Source organism: Myodes glareolus, chromosome 25 (assembly GCF_982192425.1).
Source record: "Myodes glareolus chromosome 25, mMyoGla1.1, whole genome shotgun sequence".
Taxonomy (NCBI): Eukaryota; Metazoa; Chordata; class Mammalia; order Rodentia; family Cricetidae; genus Myodes; species Myodes glareolus.
The window spans coordinates 33,284,257-33,300,822 of NC_142050.1; the positions used below are offsets into that span (position 1 = coordinate 33,284,257).

At 41.9% G+C, this 16,566-nt stretch overlaps 1 protein-coding gene across 6 annotated transcripts in view; it reads left to right on the forward strand.

Moving 5' to 3' along the window:
• The window catches only part of Nup205 (nucleoporin 205), a 67,611-nt gene extending 57,536 nt beyond the window's left edge, over positions 1 to 10,075 (forward strand). For all 6 annotated transcript variants that reach the window (XM_085683732.2, XM_085683733.2, XM_085683735.2 and 3 more), the window contains exons 36-43: positions 1,885 to 1,961; positions 4,070 to 4,198; positions 4,375 to 4,501; positions 6,617 to 6,783; positions 7,539 to 7,662; positions 8,072 to 8,200; positions 8,709 to 8,782; positions 9,725 to 10,075. In XM_085683732.2, the coding sequence (XP_085539858.2) occupies positions 1,885 to 1,961; positions 4,070 to 4,198; positions 4,375 to 4,501; positions 6,617 to 6,783; positions 7,539 to 7,662; positions 8,072 to 8,200; positions 8,709 to 8,782; positions 9,725 to 9,877 (980 nt within the window). In that variant the 3' untranslated portion in view covers positions 9,878 to 10,075. The remainder of the gene's footprint in view (positions 1 to 1,884; positions 1,962 to 4,069; positions 4,199 to 4,374; positions 4,502 to 6,616; positions 6,784 to 7,538; positions 7,663 to 8,071; positions 8,201 to 8,708; positions 8,783 to 9,724) is intronic.
• The last annotated feature ends 6,491 nt before the right edge of the window (positions 10,076 to 16,566 follow it).

Consider the following 16,566-nt stretch of genomic DNA (forward strand, 5'->3'; position numbering starts at 1 on the left):
CTAAGTAATAAGTTTGTACTTACATCAACCATATACTCAAAATAATCAAAAAGTTCAAGGAGATAATTAAAAAGCATCAGGATGTCATTACCTGTATTTGGTAAAAAGCTTTGCAAACACTGCACTGCATGTGTTGGGATAGCAGCATGCGAGGTGATAAACCCTTCGATTTGCCGGTTTAGAAGAATTTTACATGGATTTAATGGATTAAAAGCTTATTGAAAGCTGGGTGGTGGTGGTGCACACCTTTAATCCCAGCACTTGGGAGACAGAGGCAGGCCTGGTCTACAAGAGCTAGTTCCAGGATAGGCACCAAAGCTACAGAGAAGCCCTGTCTTGAAAAACCAAAAATAAAATAAAGAGTATAGAAAAATTAGTTATTAAAAGGTTGCCATGATTAAGAAAAATGCTAGGAAATGATGAATTTTTTTGTCACTTTTATTCTTAAGTATAATTTTTACACTATGTAAATTCTAAAGCCAGCACCCTAAAGTCAGTCTTGGCGTTTTAAATTTTCACTGCAGGTCTCTTCTCTGAAGGAGAAAGTTTATTCACTGGGTCCCCTCGTATTTAAGGTTTCTTTTTTTTTTTATTATTAAGATTTATTTATTTATTATGTATACAACACTCCTTCCATGTATGCTTGCAGGCCAGAAGAGGGCACCAGATCTCATTACAGATGGCTGTGAGCCACCATGTGGTTGCTGGGAATTGAACTCAGGACCTCTGGAAGAGAAGTCAGTGCTCTTAACCTCTGAGCCATCTCTCCAGCCCGTATTTAAGGTTTCTTGATGCTGACACTGATCTTGAACGATAGCACAGGTGGTGAGGTTTGTCTCCTCAGCACATGCAATGCCAGAGATAACCATGTTCCTTAGTTATGTGCTAGGCGGGCACTGCTTTCCCCAGCGTGGTAGTTGATTCAAGTATGCAAGGCTCTCAGGAGGTTGGACTGTTAGTGTTGTTATTTACAGGTGAGGGATCTGAAGCATGGAACTATTGCAGAGCCCCAGACAGTGTGCATTCTGAGCCTGTGCACTTAACTACACTTCCTCATTTCTGTGAGGCAACCCCTGGTCTCCTATCTCTAGCACTTTGCCTCTTTGTGGCTGCGTCTGCATTTGAGCCCTCTGGGTGGGAGAGTTGATTAAGACTGGGTACAGTTCCTCTCAGAAGACTTGGAGCCTTGCTGCTCTGAGGAGACTCAGGGTCTTTCTTCTCAGCGGTGGAGGTCAGAGTTTGACTCCAGAACAGTCCCTCTTCTTGCCTCTACTACATCCCACAGTGCAGTGCAGGTATTGCAAGGGCTTCCTCCTGATCTTCCCAAGCATACTTCCCCTCAGTATGCTTAGGGTCTGCAAGTGTTCTGTGTATTTATCCTCATTCCTCCTTGCTGCTTCCGAGGGAGTAGCCAGGTCCTGAGCGGACACAGAGCTTGTCCTGCAGCTCCTCCTCCGCCTCATTGTTACGGGGAGGAGGTTAGATTCATTCCGCTTGTAAGTCTAAGCTCTCTTGCTTATTAGGAAGTACTGATTTCTGATTTTAGAAAGTTTGAAGGGTTTTTTCTTTTGGATTTTTTTCATTTATTTTACATACTGACCACAATTTTCCCTCCTTCTTCTCCTCCTGAAAGTTTTAAGTAAAGGTTTTTCTTAAACTGTTAAAATACTTTAGAAAGTCCCTTCGTAGGTTTTAAGTTGTGTGGATGCCCCTGTGCTAGTGTTGCTAATATATGAAAGATGCTCAGTCTTTGGAAAATTCTGTTTTTCAAAACTTTGATGGCAAGAATCTGCTCATGCATGTAGAGGTTATAAATTCCAGAAGCACTCTATAGTGTTTTTATTTTAACACTAGACTACATTACACGTAGTCCATGTTTTACAGGTATGTTAAGTGAACTTGATGTTGACGTAAATGAAGGATCCTTAATGGAGCTCCAGGGACACATTGGAAGATTTCAGGTAACTGACTTATTTCTTGAAACGGTCGTTTTAAGATGCTGCCCTTTCCGCTGTTTCCTGGGTCCTTTGATGGCTCTGAATGACCTGTGTCATTCAGTTACTTGATGTTCCCAGAATCACCTCGACTTTCTACTGTAGGTGAAGATTTCGTTCTTTAGCCCTGCTCTTCTTCCAGTGTTTCCTGGAACACTGCTGAGGCTTTAACACAACTGTGTCACAGGGTTTTATATTAATGTTCAGTGTTTTGTTATTATGACTAAATGTTGTTGATGAGTAAGCTATGAGCAACTGTTAATTTTACTATCTTTTTTTTTCTTTCTTTCTTTTTTTTTTTTTTTTTGTTTTAGGGTATCCATAAATAATCTTACTATCTTGTTTGGTTGGTTGGTTTTTGCTGTGTGGGCCTGGCTGACCTGGGACTCTGTGTGGGCGAGGCTGGCCTTGAACTTGCAGCAGTCCTCATCCCTTTGCTTCCAGCTGGGTCTACAAAGCTGTGTCACTTTTTTTGTGGCATTTTGTTTTCCTACAGTTGACAGCTGACCCCACCCTCCTGCTCTGGGGCAGACTTTTTGAGGCAGTCTTGAACTGTTGATCTTCTTGCCTCTATCTACTAAGTGCTTTGCCTTTTTAAAAGTGGTGGTGCACACCTTTAAGCCCAGCACTCGGGAGGCAGAGACAGGAGGATCTCTGTGAGTTCGAGGCCAACCTGGTCTACAAGAGCTAGTTCCAGGACAGGCTCCAAAGCTACAGAGAAACCCTGTCTCCAAAAAAAAAAAAAGTTTTTTGTGTGTATTATTACTAGTTTATCCTGAAATTCTTCGTGCCTATAATCTTCTTTTAGCATATTGAAATGTATTAATTCATCAATTAGATATTTTATCAAAGACTTTTTAAGAGCCTACTGGTCTGCTTTGACCTACACATCGTCCCCTTACTAGCTGTAAAATAATTACATATAAGACTTTACATTCCATTTTTATATAATAATCTTCTTAACCAGTTACTGTTTCATAATCTATTTTTCCAAGTTTTTTTTTTTTTAAAAAAAATGTCAGGGCTCAATAGATGAGTGCTTTTTTTAGCATGTGCAAGGCACTGAATTTGAAGCCCTAGTCCTGACTCATGTACCCGTTCAAATTATGTGTTCAAATAACTTCCCAGAAGGACATAACACCCTCCCCCCAGTTTTCACCTTTTGTTCTTTTTTTCATCAAAAGGGAGAAAAAGACCTTTGAGGTGGCCTCTGGAAATATTGGAACAGGTCTTTTTTATCTGTAAAAGCAGAAAGCACAGGGGAAAGTGCTTAAGCTGGCAATATTTACATTAAATTTTTTAAATTATTACTTTGTTTATTGTGTTTGTATATGCACACACATGTGTCATTGTGTACACCTGGAGGTCAGAGGATAACTTATGGGAGGGAGTCTGTCCTCCCATACATAGGCCCCAGGGGTCAAGCCCAGGTTGTCAGGCTTGGCCTTTACCTGCTGAGGAGCCATCCAGGCCCTTACACTTGCATGTTGTCTGCCTGTAAATTCCTAACCTCTCAGGGAGTCCCAGAAAATGGAGTCACACCTTTAAGTTTGAGTCCTGGTAAGACTATGGGGTTTGTTACTGACTGTCTTTAAGATTGAGTCCTTGTAAGACTATGGGGTTTGTTACTGACTGTCTTTAAGATTGAGTCCTTGTAAGACTATGGGGTTTGTTACTGACTGTCTTTAAGATTGAGTCCTTGTAAGACTATGGGGTTTGTTACTGACCGTCTTGTCATTGCCTTCTTATTGCAGTTTGCATTTGTTCATTAGCTTGTATTTCTTTTTATAACTGTCTCAGAAAGGATTAGTGAATATTTTTATATAGGTATATTTTCTTCAAGAGACATTTAGGTTATATTGGGGATCTTTTGTGGGGGAAAAAAATTCCCTTTGAAAAACGGTGAATTTTAGCAAGCTTACCTTAGTTGTCTTAGTAGGAAATAAGCTATCAGATGATTTCAAGAATAATTCCACTCCCCACTGAATTTTTTCCCCCTTCTACCTCAAGTAAAATGAGGTAACTAATGTTAAATTTCTTCATCCCGGAGTGAACAGTGTTTCTTCTTTCCTTAGCGCCAGTGCTTAGGACTGCTGAGCCGCTTTGGTGGCTCTGACCGACTGCGGCAGTTTAAATTTCAGGACGATAATGTGGAGGGAGATCGGGTGAACAAGAAAGATGAGATTGAGCTGGCCATGCAGCAGGTAAGAAGGGAAGAAAATTGGACCTGGAGTTTTTATGGTTTTGGAAATTTTGATAAAAATAACAATTGTATGCAATTTTACATATTGATTTATGACCTTGTTCTGCGGTCTAAATTTCTGTGACTTTGGGGAATTTTTATGCTAACATTTTAGTCATTTCTTTTCTTCCATTGTAGATTTGTGCCAATGTAATGGAATATTGCCAGTCACTCATGCTCCAGAGCTCCCCTACCTTCCAGAATGCTGTGTGTCTCTTCACCCCTAGCCTTTCAGAGACCATTAACAGAGACGGACCACGGCAAGGTGAGCCGGGGGTTTGTTTACTGTATCTCAGGAACAGCACCCATAGGAGTAGGATGCAGCTCTGCATCTTGCCTCCAGTGAGACAGTTTATTCCTGATGAAGTACTAATGGGAAATTTTTAAAATAACTTTCCCCCCTGGTTTTTGGTTTTTCAAGACAGAGTTTCTCTGTGTAGCCCTGACTGTCCTGGAACTCACTCTGTGGACCAGGCTGGCCTCAAACTCAGAGATCCACCTGCTTTTTCCTCCTGCGTGCTGGGGTTAAGGGCATGTGAAACCACCGCCTGGTTTAAAATGACTTTTTAAAGAAAGTGGCGGGGGCACCATTTTAGATCTGTGTGTGAGGCCAGAAGCACAGAGAATAAGGAAAGTCTTTGGATTTTTAAGGCTAAAACTAGAAAAGCCATGTAAGAGAGTGTAGTTTTGAATAATACCAGAAACTTCAAAGAAAATCCGTAGAATTGAAGAGGAAGCTAGCTGGGTGGAATGTATGATCACTCAGTAAGTTAGCTTTGTATGCTGAGCCAGTTCATGCTGAATTCAGTGGTTCAGTGTCTAAGTGGGTCGTGTATGTTCCACATTTTTGTCACGTGATAATAAATTTTTAGGTGCAGATAGGCTGACTTAGCCTCTGTTGTCTTCACAAGCCAATAGCGAAGGTCAGGTTACCATCCTGTGGATCACACAAAAGACAAAGCTGTTGAATACTGGTTTAGCAATAATGGAAGTTGGTGATTTCCAGGGAGTCTTATTTGCTGCAAGAAATCCAGGTAGCTTAACTAGTTTGGGTATAGAATGTTTAGGAATCCTGTCCCCTTTTGATTTAAAGTCACCCACCAGTGACTTTCTTTCTGTTCTTTGAGACAGTGTTTTCCTATTTACCCCAGGCTATTTTTTTTTAAGCCAAATTTGAAGCAAGTTTTAATTACATACTGGCCAGGTGGATGGTCTCTGATCACTTCCACACCCAGGTTCCTAGGAAATGGCCCTCCAGGCTATTCCTAAACTGTTTCTTTGCACCCTCACTAAAAAGTAGCCAAGTAAAAAGTAAATTGCTGTGTTTTGCTCCCAGAGGGAGCTGTTGTAGTGAGACAGGTTAAAATGGAATCCAGTTAATTTTTCAAGTATTTCTTTGGAAGAATGACTTAAAGCTGTCAGTTCAGCAACCAGAACAGTGCAGATTAGAGGTAAATACTTGTAACTGCAACCATTGAATGAGGTGCAAGTTGTTTCACTTTGGGTCAAGAACCCCTAAAAGTGTGTGTGTGGGGGGAGGGTTGGACTGGGACTGAGCAGATAACACTGTTCTTGAAGAGGACTCAGGTTCAGTTCACAGTACCCAACATGCTGGCTCGCACCATCCATAGGCATGACACGTGCACATTCATACATGAAGGCAAAACACTCATATACATAAGCCTTTGAAAAGTATATGTGGTTTGTATATTTGGGTGGCTGTGTAATTTTTATAAAGCCTTGATTTCTACCTAATAAAGGGTGCCCACTAGCTGTATTCTCTACCTTCTCAAGGACTCCAGTGGTAATTATGTACCTGACTACAGTAGCCCTTAATGACTTGTGTTTTAGCAGGGGTGTTTATTTATTTATTAACTTTGAGATCGCTTTTTATTTCATGTGCATGGGTGTTTTGCCTGTACCATTTGTGTGCAGTACCTTTGGAGGCCAGGAGAGACATCAGATCTTCTGCATCAGAAGGCAGTTGTGAACCACTGTGTGGGTGCTGGGAACTGAACTGGATACCCCTGGAAGAGTAGCAGCCAGTGCTTTTCGCCACTGAACCATCTCTCCAGCTCCAGCAGTAGTGTTTAACTGTGGTCTTGGGTTGTTATTAATCATAACCTACATGTCCTAAATTATAGAGCATCTGTAATTTTTACAGATGACTTATAGAAGTTATAGAACTCATAGAAGGTTATTTTCCCAGGGTGAGGCTCATCCATTGAACTCCAGGTATGTTAACCCCTGTGAGTTCCCCAACTCACTGTGTCATTTGTGGTAGTAGAGGACTGCATTCATATTCTCCCCCTTTAAAACAAACAAATGGAATCTATAGAAAATGTGTGTAAGTGGAACACTGTTTTCTCTTACCTCTTAGATACCCAGGTTCCAGTGGTTCCATATTGGCGCCTGCCTGGCCTGGGCATTATTGTCTACCTGCTGAAACAGAGTGCCAGTGATTTCTTTAGCTATTATGACAGCCACCGACGCAGTCTCAACAAGCTACAGAATGTAGAGCAACTTCCCCCAGATGAGATAAAAGAGGTATGAACCTTGTAATGAGCTGTGGGACTTGGAAAGTCATTGCTGTACCAACAAGGGCCCAGGTATGAGGCTTGGGCTTGGGAGTAAAGAAGATAGACTCAGTGCTACCAAAGGAGCTGCATATTTTCCTTTGTGTGCACTTCATAGGCCTCTTGATTTCAGAAACAGCCAAGTATCTCCTTCTCAAGAAAATGGGAGGGTGGCTGCCCCTGTAAAGAGCTTCCAGTAATCTCTTCAAAGCTGCAGAGAAATGGGGCTTCCTTTTTCAAATGTTTTTGCAGTAGAACTTGGTCTGTCTTCAGCATCTTCATGTTGTACTGAGTTCCAAAGAGGTGGGGTGGCATGTCAGCCATGATCACTTCATGTCTGGACATATCCACCATTCTACTTTCTCCTGAAGCTAACTAATTCATGCCAGCCTTTTTATCTACTGCTTTGAAAGGGCTGTTTATTTTCATCTAATAGGACACTAAGTGCTGGGGGATCACTTGTGGGTTGGCAGTGTCTGTCTGTCAAACAGATTTTCAAAGACAGCAGGTAAACATTCATGTGGGAATTGACTGCTTCTTTAACTCTCAGTTTTTGGATGATAAACTTGTCCACAAAGCTATATAAATACATTTGAGTGTTTTCACAGTTCTTATTATATAGTATATATATATATATATATATATATATATATATATATATATATATATAATATAGTATATTATTTTGTTTAAGTTGTTATAATTTATACTCTTTCTTTTACTTAGTTGTGCCAGTCTGTGATGCCTGCTGGTGTTGATAAAATCTCTACTGCACAGAAGTGTGTCTTAGCGAGACGGCGTCTGGTGAAGCTGATTAATAATCGTGCCAAGCTGCTGTCCCTCTGCTCCTGTATCCTTCTGCAACCACAGCCCAGAGTGCAAACCTTAAAGTGTGGCAGTGCTTCCTTTGAGTTACCAAAACCATTTTGGAAAGGACATAATTATTGTTTTGTGGCCTCTCTTTTTTGACCAGTGGACACCTGAGGTAGTTCCATATTGTTATTTTTATTCTCAATTTCTAGAGTGCTATAAATCTGCAGATGCTTTCTGTGTGGCAAGAGGCTGCTGACACAGTAGCCTGTGGGCCTTGTCTGCCATAGTTCACATTGGAGCTCTTTCTGGAAGCATGTTCAGTGGAACTTCATCCCTGTCTGTGAGAGCGTTCATGGTGCATAATCAAGCACAGGCTCTTCTTTCCTCCCCTTGGAAACAGGTTTGTAAAATACACATGATGAGATTGTTCTTTAATCTGACTCCAGTTATCATAGAGACCTGCCTGTTTATTCTTTGGCGCCATCTGGAGTACTACTTGTTACACTGCACCCCAACGGATTCCCAAGACTCCTTGTTTGCCTCTAGGACTTTATTTAAAAGCAGAAGACTACAAGGTAAGCTGCTCTCAAAACAAGTGAGCCAGGAATGCATCTACAGTTTTCAGCCCTGAAAAGCCAGCTACTTCTTTCTATTTTCGTTTGTTTGTTTGCTTGCTTGCTTGCAGCAAGGTCTTGTTTTATTTCCCAGACAGACCCTGAAATCCAGGACTCAGTTGATCCAGACTCCTGAGTAACTAGACTGTGGATGCACACCACTAACTACTCCAAGTGACCTTAAATTTTATGTGTTTCAGAGTACTTGGAATCGGGGGCTGGAGAGCTAAATAATCAACACAACTGTTTTTGTGTTTTACTTTTTGCCCTTGGGAAATTATTCTGGAGCATAATGGCTCTGGGGTGGATGAACATGCATTAGACTCCTAAAGAAAGGCTGTCCTGGAATGGGATGTGCTTGCCAGGCGTTCAGTGCTCAAAGCTGAGCCATGTGCCGCTGTTGGTGGGTCCCTCTGCTGTGCAGTAGATGCATGCTTGCTAAGCTCCTCACTCTGCCTCTCCTCTCCAGATTCCTTTTCCTCAGAACCCAACCTGGACTTCAGAAGTGGGCTGGCTTTAGTGAGCCAACATGATATAGACCAGGTAAGGTTCTGTCCTCGTATACTTTTCTCTGTAAAAGGGAAACCTAGTTTGTTGATAAAAATAGAAAGTAAAAGTTTCTTTTTATTTCCTAAAGACACTCGTTTTTTTTTTGTTTGTTTTAAAGAATTCTTTATGTGTGTATGAAAGTGTCTGGGTACCCTAGTAGGCCAGAAGGAGGCTTCAGATACCCTGGAACTGGAGTTAGAGGAGGTGACCTGATGTGGGTGCTGGAAATTGAGCAAGTGCTCTTAACAGCTTACCCATCACTAGCCTGGCACTTACTCAACAACATAAAATACTTATTTTTATTTTACTTGTGGGTGTTTTGTTTGCACGTGTGTCTGTGTACCATGTGTGCTCTTGATGCCCACAGAGGTTACAAAGGGGCATCAAGTCCCTTAGAACTGAAATTACAGATGGTTGTGAGCTGCCGTGCGGGTGCTGGGGAATTGAACTTAGGTCCTCTGGAAGAGCAGCCAGTGAGTACTCCTAACCATTGAGCCATCTCTCTAGTCCCTTAATAACTTTTGGTATGACTTTTAGGAGCTATTTTTTATATGTCTGTTAGTTTATCAGCATCAACAATTGTTGCTATTTAAGATATATATATTTAATATATATTGCTATTTAATTTATATATATTTGTACAGGAATAAAAACCATAAAAACATTCTAAGATAGAAATGTAAATTTTTAATTAATTTGGTACCCCATTACAAAAATCTGATAGTGTTTTATGTTAGGGAAGTGCCTTTTGTGAATTTATGTGTGGGTGAGGTGGGCGTCCTTGCACATGCTAGTCTGCCCCTGAAGTATACGCCCACCTTTTTTTATATACGAAAGACCACGTATATAAACCACGTAGTGCTTTAAGTGGAAAGACACAGAATGATATACCAGAGAAAGCAATGTAATAATAAAAGGTGTCTGTGTTACCTCCAGCTTCAGTCTGATGCCATCAATGCTTTTGGAGAATCACTACAAAAGAAACTGCTGGACATTGAAGGGTTATATTCCAAAGTTCGCTCCCGCTACAGTTTCATACAGGCCCTTGTCAGACGCATCCGTGGCCTGCTGAGGATATCAAGGAGCTGAGAGCCATGCCTATGCTCTTCTGTGGAAGAGATGAACCGAGGAAAACCATCTCCTTTTTATAGATGACTTTATTTCTAAATTATGACCAAAAGATATTTTGCTATTTCTTTCTTGATATATGGACATCTTTTCTGTAAACCTTTGCTTTATTTCACCCTCACTTGTGAACAATAAAATACTTTTTAAAAAAATAACAAATGTACGGTCAGTCTTTTGACATAAAAATGTTTTGATATTCATGGTTTTCCCCTAGAGAGATTCTGAACACACAGTTAAAGCACAGTTTGTTCTGAGCCTTTGTGATGCTCAGGTCTCTGCAGCAGAGTGGATAATGAACTACAGCCACATTCATGCTGTACAAACAGCAATGCCTCAAAAACATAGCACCATCTCTCAAAGTTAGCTTTTGCCTTTCTTTCCTGCATTTCAAATGACAGCACAATCCATCTTGGTTTCTTTGAAAGGAGTGTGACAGTTTCCAAATTAATCATCCACCTATATTCTCATTAGTGTGGTTAGCACCGAGGAAAAGGTTGCATAATCACTGCTCTCCCGTGTCCACCATTGAGGTGCAGTTTCCCTCCCCGCTACACTCTTAACCTTCTACAGGAGAGGCTGCAGGAGGGCTGAGGCTCTCACGTGGGTCAGAGCGTTGCTGTCAGTCCACAGTGTTACAGTTGATGTCTTTTGTTTTAAAATCTCACAATAAAATTTCTCCAGCTTTAAGCATTTTCATTAAAAGACTTGGTCATTGTTAGATTTTGAAAGTGGTTGGCTGCCCACCAGCTGCAGAATAGCGATAACTAGAAAACGCCCTGTTAGTCGGCACAAGTCCTAGTGCGATGAGGGAGCATATAATTCGGTGCAAAATGCCAGCCCCCTGCCTGCCGCTGCACTGGCCCTATTTTGCCTGTTACGATCCTAGGATGAACCTAGGGTCTCACTCTTGGTAGCAAATGCTCTGCCACTGACCTCTCCCTCCAGCCCATTGTCACCAAGAACACAGCATTGGGCCAGCAGCAAGATGGCTCCATGCATAAAGGGGTTTTCTGTCAAAACTGATGGCCTGAGTTTGAATTTTGGAACATACTTGGTGGAGGTAGAGAACTCTAGCATGTTGTCCTCGTGTGCATGGTGGCACGAGTGTACCCACATACAGATAACTAGATGCGAACTTACTGACCATCCACGCCTAAGAAGCTCCCGAAGGAAAGGACAGCTTGCACAGGGTTCGGAGGACAGCTTGGAGAGTTGGTTTTCTTTTCACCTTAGGGTCCCAGGTTAGCGAGCTTGGTGGCAAGTGCCTTTACACACTGAGCCCCCTTACTGGCCCAGCATTCCCTTTTTGTTCTCTGCAGCTCTTCCAGGAGTGCAGGGGACTGACTTAGAGGTCAGCAGGGCAGTGGGAAAGTGTGTGGGAGGGAGTGTATCAGCACTCTGCATCACTTAGCATCAGCAGTACTGCTGACCAGAATTGCTACTTCATGCAGCGGAGGGTAGCCGGTAGAAGTAGGAAGGCTTGGGAAGAAAGGTTATCTGGATTCTCTGCAAAGCAAAGGGAAGAGAAGCAGGTTTTAGGTACTTTGACTTATCGTTTTAGCATTTACAGGAAAGGCTTTCTGTGCCTCAAAAAGGACTAAGCTAATGTAGGGCTTTTAATTCATTTTCCCTGTGTTAATCAGTATACTGGAACTGGTGATTCAAAAAGGCATGTTCTCTTCATAATTACTACTATTGTAGCTTTGACAGACTGTTTATCTGTGCAATGCAAGGCCTGAATTTAGTCTTTTCTAAATACCACTTTCCCCAAGTTATTGTGAAAATTTTGGACCTTCTGAAGAGTTGGGAGCAGAGTGTGGCGAGTGCCTCCCTGTAACTTAGACCGCTAGTTGTCAACGGTGTACACATTTGCTTGCTCTTTAATGTGTATGCATTCTGGGTTTCTTCTTCAGTTGTCTCTGTGCCCAAATGATTCCTAACCAGAAACATTTCCATGTTTCAGACCTTTTACTATAAAATGCAAAACGTTACATGCTTTCCATATCCAAATTTCCTCAGTTGTCTTTAAAATTTAGTTTAAAACTTTTTTTAAAAAAACCCTAAGATCCGATTAGGAACCACAGGAAGTTAGGTGTGAGTTCTAGGACACAGAAAACTGTCTTGAAAAAGAGAGAGAAAGAGAACCATATGGTATATGTATCTTCCTCATCTAATCACACCTTGCCTCTCCCCTTTTCCTAAGAGGAAAAGTTGACAGGTTTTGGCTGTTTAGAAAGAGCATATGTTCTTGTCTTTTGATTAGATTCATGTTGAATATTTTCCACCAGAATCAGCTTCACAGTGATACTATGCCTGCCGCGTATCTCATCAGTGTGGCCTGTGATCATTTGGTGAGATGAAGGTCGTTTCCCATTGGAGTAAGTAATTTGTGGGGTGATACTTTCAGACTGAATATCTGTGTCCAGGAAACCTTTAATCATTTAATGAATCCTTTCAATTAGAATATTTAAAAACTGCATGCCATTTCAATTAAAAATTTCTTAAAGGACAACAAACCTGGATATCCGGTCTTTGACGTTATACACCTAATTTTATACCTTAACTCAGTTTCAGGCCCTTGCTCTCCAAGCATGACTGCTGGAGTTTGGACCCAGGAACCGCTGCACATAGGTGCCAATAACCTCAGTGCTGTGGGGGCAGAGATAGGAAGGAGGCTTCCCGGGGCTTGCTAGCCTTTTGTCATCCTAGCTCCTGGTGGAAAGAAGCTGGCAAGTAACAAATAGCACAGGACCCCCAATGCCCTTCTGTGACTTCTGCTTACACAGGCACACACCTACACAGATGCTCACAGTGGATTGTAGAGACTCATTTGCTCCAGGCCCTGTGTGAGAAAATGACCCAGTGAGCCTACTTCCTTGCTTCCCTCCCGGAAGTCACTTCTTAATTCATTGCTTCTTCCGACCCATGCTTTTTACTTCTGACTGCATGTTCACAGGCATTAGGTAGTATTAATTTGCAGAGCAAAATACAGTTATCTGTTTTGGCACATTATGAAACAACTTATAAATTGCTTTTCATGCAGCATGCTTTTTGCTAGTTTTTCATTTTTATAATTGAATGGTTATAGTATCCTGTTGTGCAAACACTCTGATTTCTGCCTTATGCTGTAATGGGATCCGCAGACATCTAGGTCCCAGTATTTTGTGCTGATTTTATATATATACACATAGATACACACACATACATATCTCCTTGGTGAGACACATGCCATGTAAGAGGCTTCTGCACATTATGTAACCAGAAGTGGAACTCCTGCTTGAGAGGGTAAGAGCCCTGTTTTTGCTAGACATTGCTCTTTTTCTTAGTGTTTCCCCACTATACTCTTACCCACAGGGTGAGAGGTCTTGTATTTTCCACACCACTGATAACACCTCTGATTGTTACCGATAATGTGTGTGTCTGAGTGGAGAGTCAAGATTAGTCTTGGATGTCATAGGTTTTGAAACGGTGTCCCACTGACCTGGAACCCACAGGTTTAGGCTAGGCTGGCTAGCAAACCCCAGAGTTTTCAGTCTCTGTCTCCCCAGCACTGGAACTCAGGTCCTCATGCTTGCGTGGCAAGCACTTTACTGACTGAGCCATCTCCCCAGCCCTAATTGCTGCACTTAAAAAATACATAAACAATCGTTGATGGATGTAAAGTGGTGTCTCGGTTGGTTTGGGTTGTGCGCATTATTATAGCTATTCTTTCTGTTTGTATGTTTAATTTTTTTCCCCTTTGTTGGATGTGTTAGGGTTTCTATTGCTGCGATGAAACACCATGACAAAAGGCAAGTTGGGTAGGAAATGGTTTATTTGACTTATATTTCCATATCATTTTTCATCATCGAAGGAACTCAGGAGGAGGCAGGAGCTGATGCATAGGCCATGGAGGGGTGCTGCTTAATGACTGACTTGCTCAGCTTGGCTTGCTCAGCCTACTTATAGAACTCAGGACCACCAGCCCAGGAGTGGCACTGCCCACAATGGGCTGGACCCTCCCTCCCCATTGATCACTGATTAAGAAAATTCCTTACTACTGAATCTTATGAAGGCATTTTCTCAATCGAGATTCCCTCCTTTCTGATGACTAGCTTGTGTCAGTTTGACATAGAACTAGCCAGTGCAATTGATCCCTTGTCAACCTGACAAACAAATACATCACTTTTCAGTTAGAACCTTTCCTTTTTCATTTAGCCCCAGGATGGAACGTTAATATTAATATCATAATATAAAACATAAATAACTTTAATGTCCAATAGTCCTTACAAATTTAATTACATTAAAAAGTTTAGTCTCTTTAAAATATTCAATCTCTCCTTTCCCTCTCCCTTTGTTCGCCTCTCCATGTAGCCTTAGCTGTCCTGGAGCTCAATCTGCAGAGAAGACTGGCCTCGAACTTGGAGATCATCTGCCTTTGACTCCTGAGTGCTGGGATTGAAGGCATGCGCCACCACACCCAGTTTAAAATACCCAATCTCTTTAAAAATCCAAAATCTCTTTTAAAAGTTCAAAGTCTCTCAACTCCTGTGGGCTCCTTAAATCAAAATTAATCCCCCAGATTCAAGGCTGGGCAAGGCATCCCAGCATGAGGTTCCCAAAAGTCATCTCAAGCGTCAGGGACAGGTCCTGATCCCACTGCTAGGAAGAACTCCACAAACAGACGAAGCTACACAACTGTCACCCCCATGGGTCGGTCCCATGCAGGCCCTCTAGATGTCGGTCCAGAGACTGTGAACTCCCTCAAGCTTAGATTGGTGCTGGTATATTTTTTTAATTTTATTTGTTTATTTACTTATTTACTTTTGGTTTTTGAGACAGAGTTTCTCTCTGTAGCTCTGGCTGTCCTGGAACTCACACTGTAGACCAGGCTGGCCTCAAACTCACAGCCTACCTCTGCCTCCTGAGTGCTGGGATTAGAGGCATGCGCCACCAAGCCCAGCTGATGCTGGTCTATTTTCAACCACTGCTAATTTCTCAGCTCCAGCTAACTAGCATCAATTGTCCCAGTAAAGCAAAGGTTTCACTTCAACGATGCTGTCTTGTTAATCATGGATAATTTTCAGTCTCTGCTGACCAGAACCACAGCATCTTAATTCAAAATAGCAAACAGCCCCGAGAGAATCTTTAAACTTCCCTCTGAAACTTCACAAGCCAATCCTCCATTGTCTGCATTGCCCTCAACATTCTTATCTTCCAAGTCATACAGAGCAGCTCACTGAGCACTGAAGACTCAATGGCTTTTCTTGCACAAAGTTCCCAAGTCCTTCCACAGTTCTCAAAACTCATACTCGGGTCTGTCACAGCAATACCCCGTTATCCTGGTACCAACTTGTCTTACTTTGGGCTTCTATTGCTGTGATAAAACACCGTGACAAAAAGGCACGTTGGGAAGAAAAGATTTATATGGCTTATACTTCCACACAACTGTTCATCATTTAAGGAAGTCAGTTCAGGGACTCAAATAGGGCAGGGACCTGTAGTCAGGAGCTGATGCAGAGACTATGGAGGAATACTGCTTACTACACATTCCTCATGGTTTGCTTAATCTGCTTTCTTATAGAACCCAGGACCACCAGCCCTGGGATGGCACCACCCACAGTGGGCTGGGTTCTCTTTCATCAGTTGCTTATTAAGAAAATGCCCTAATGCATTTTTTTTTTCTTTCAAGACAAGTTTCTCTGTGTTGTCCTGGCTGACCTGGAACTCATGCTGTAGACCAGGCTGGCCTTGAACTCACAGAGATCCAGCTGCATCTGCCTCCAGAGTGCTGGGATTAAAGGGGTGTGCCATCACCATCAGGCATTACAGCTGGCTCTTAAGGAGACATTTTCTCAACTGAGGCTCCTGATGACGCTAGCTTGTGTCAAGATATAAAACTACCTACACTGGGTTATCATTTTTTAAAGGTAGGAAATAATTATATAGTAAATTGAGAATGTCCCCCCCATTTTCTCTGCAGATATTTACTTAACTAGGTTATTTTTCTCAATTTTTACACATTTTAGTATGCCAAATCTATCCATCTTTTCCTTGATGGTGTATAATCTCTATATTTTATCTAATTGTTTTTCTCTAACCAGATCTTTTGTCAGTTTAGCAGAGCTGAGTGGGGAGGAGGAGGGAGAGTGAGAGAAGCAATGAAGCAGTTGGATGGAGAAAAGCAGAGACGGAGAGAGACTTCTGATAGAGGGCTGGAGAGATGACTGGGGGCGGGAGTTAAGAGCACTTTCCTTCCAGAATACCCAGGTTCAGTTTTGAGTAACCATATGGTGGCTAACCACCATCCACAACTCCACTTCCAGGGGATCCAATGGCCTCTTCTGACCTGAAAGGGCTCTGGGCACACACTTGGTGCATCTTCACATATGCAGGCACAGCAATCATAAAACTAATAAATCTTAGAATATCCATGATACTTTTTCTATATCTGTGCAATGTACTCCCATTTGGCTTAAGCTAATATAATTTGTTTTCCTGGTTATTTTTCTTTTCTTTTCTTTTTTTAATTATTTATTTATTTATTTATTTATTTATTTATTATGTATATTCTGTCTGTATGTCTGCAGGCCAGAAGAGGGCACCAGACCTCATTACAGATGGTCGTGAGCCACCATGTGGTTTCCGGGAATTGAACTCAGGACCTTTGG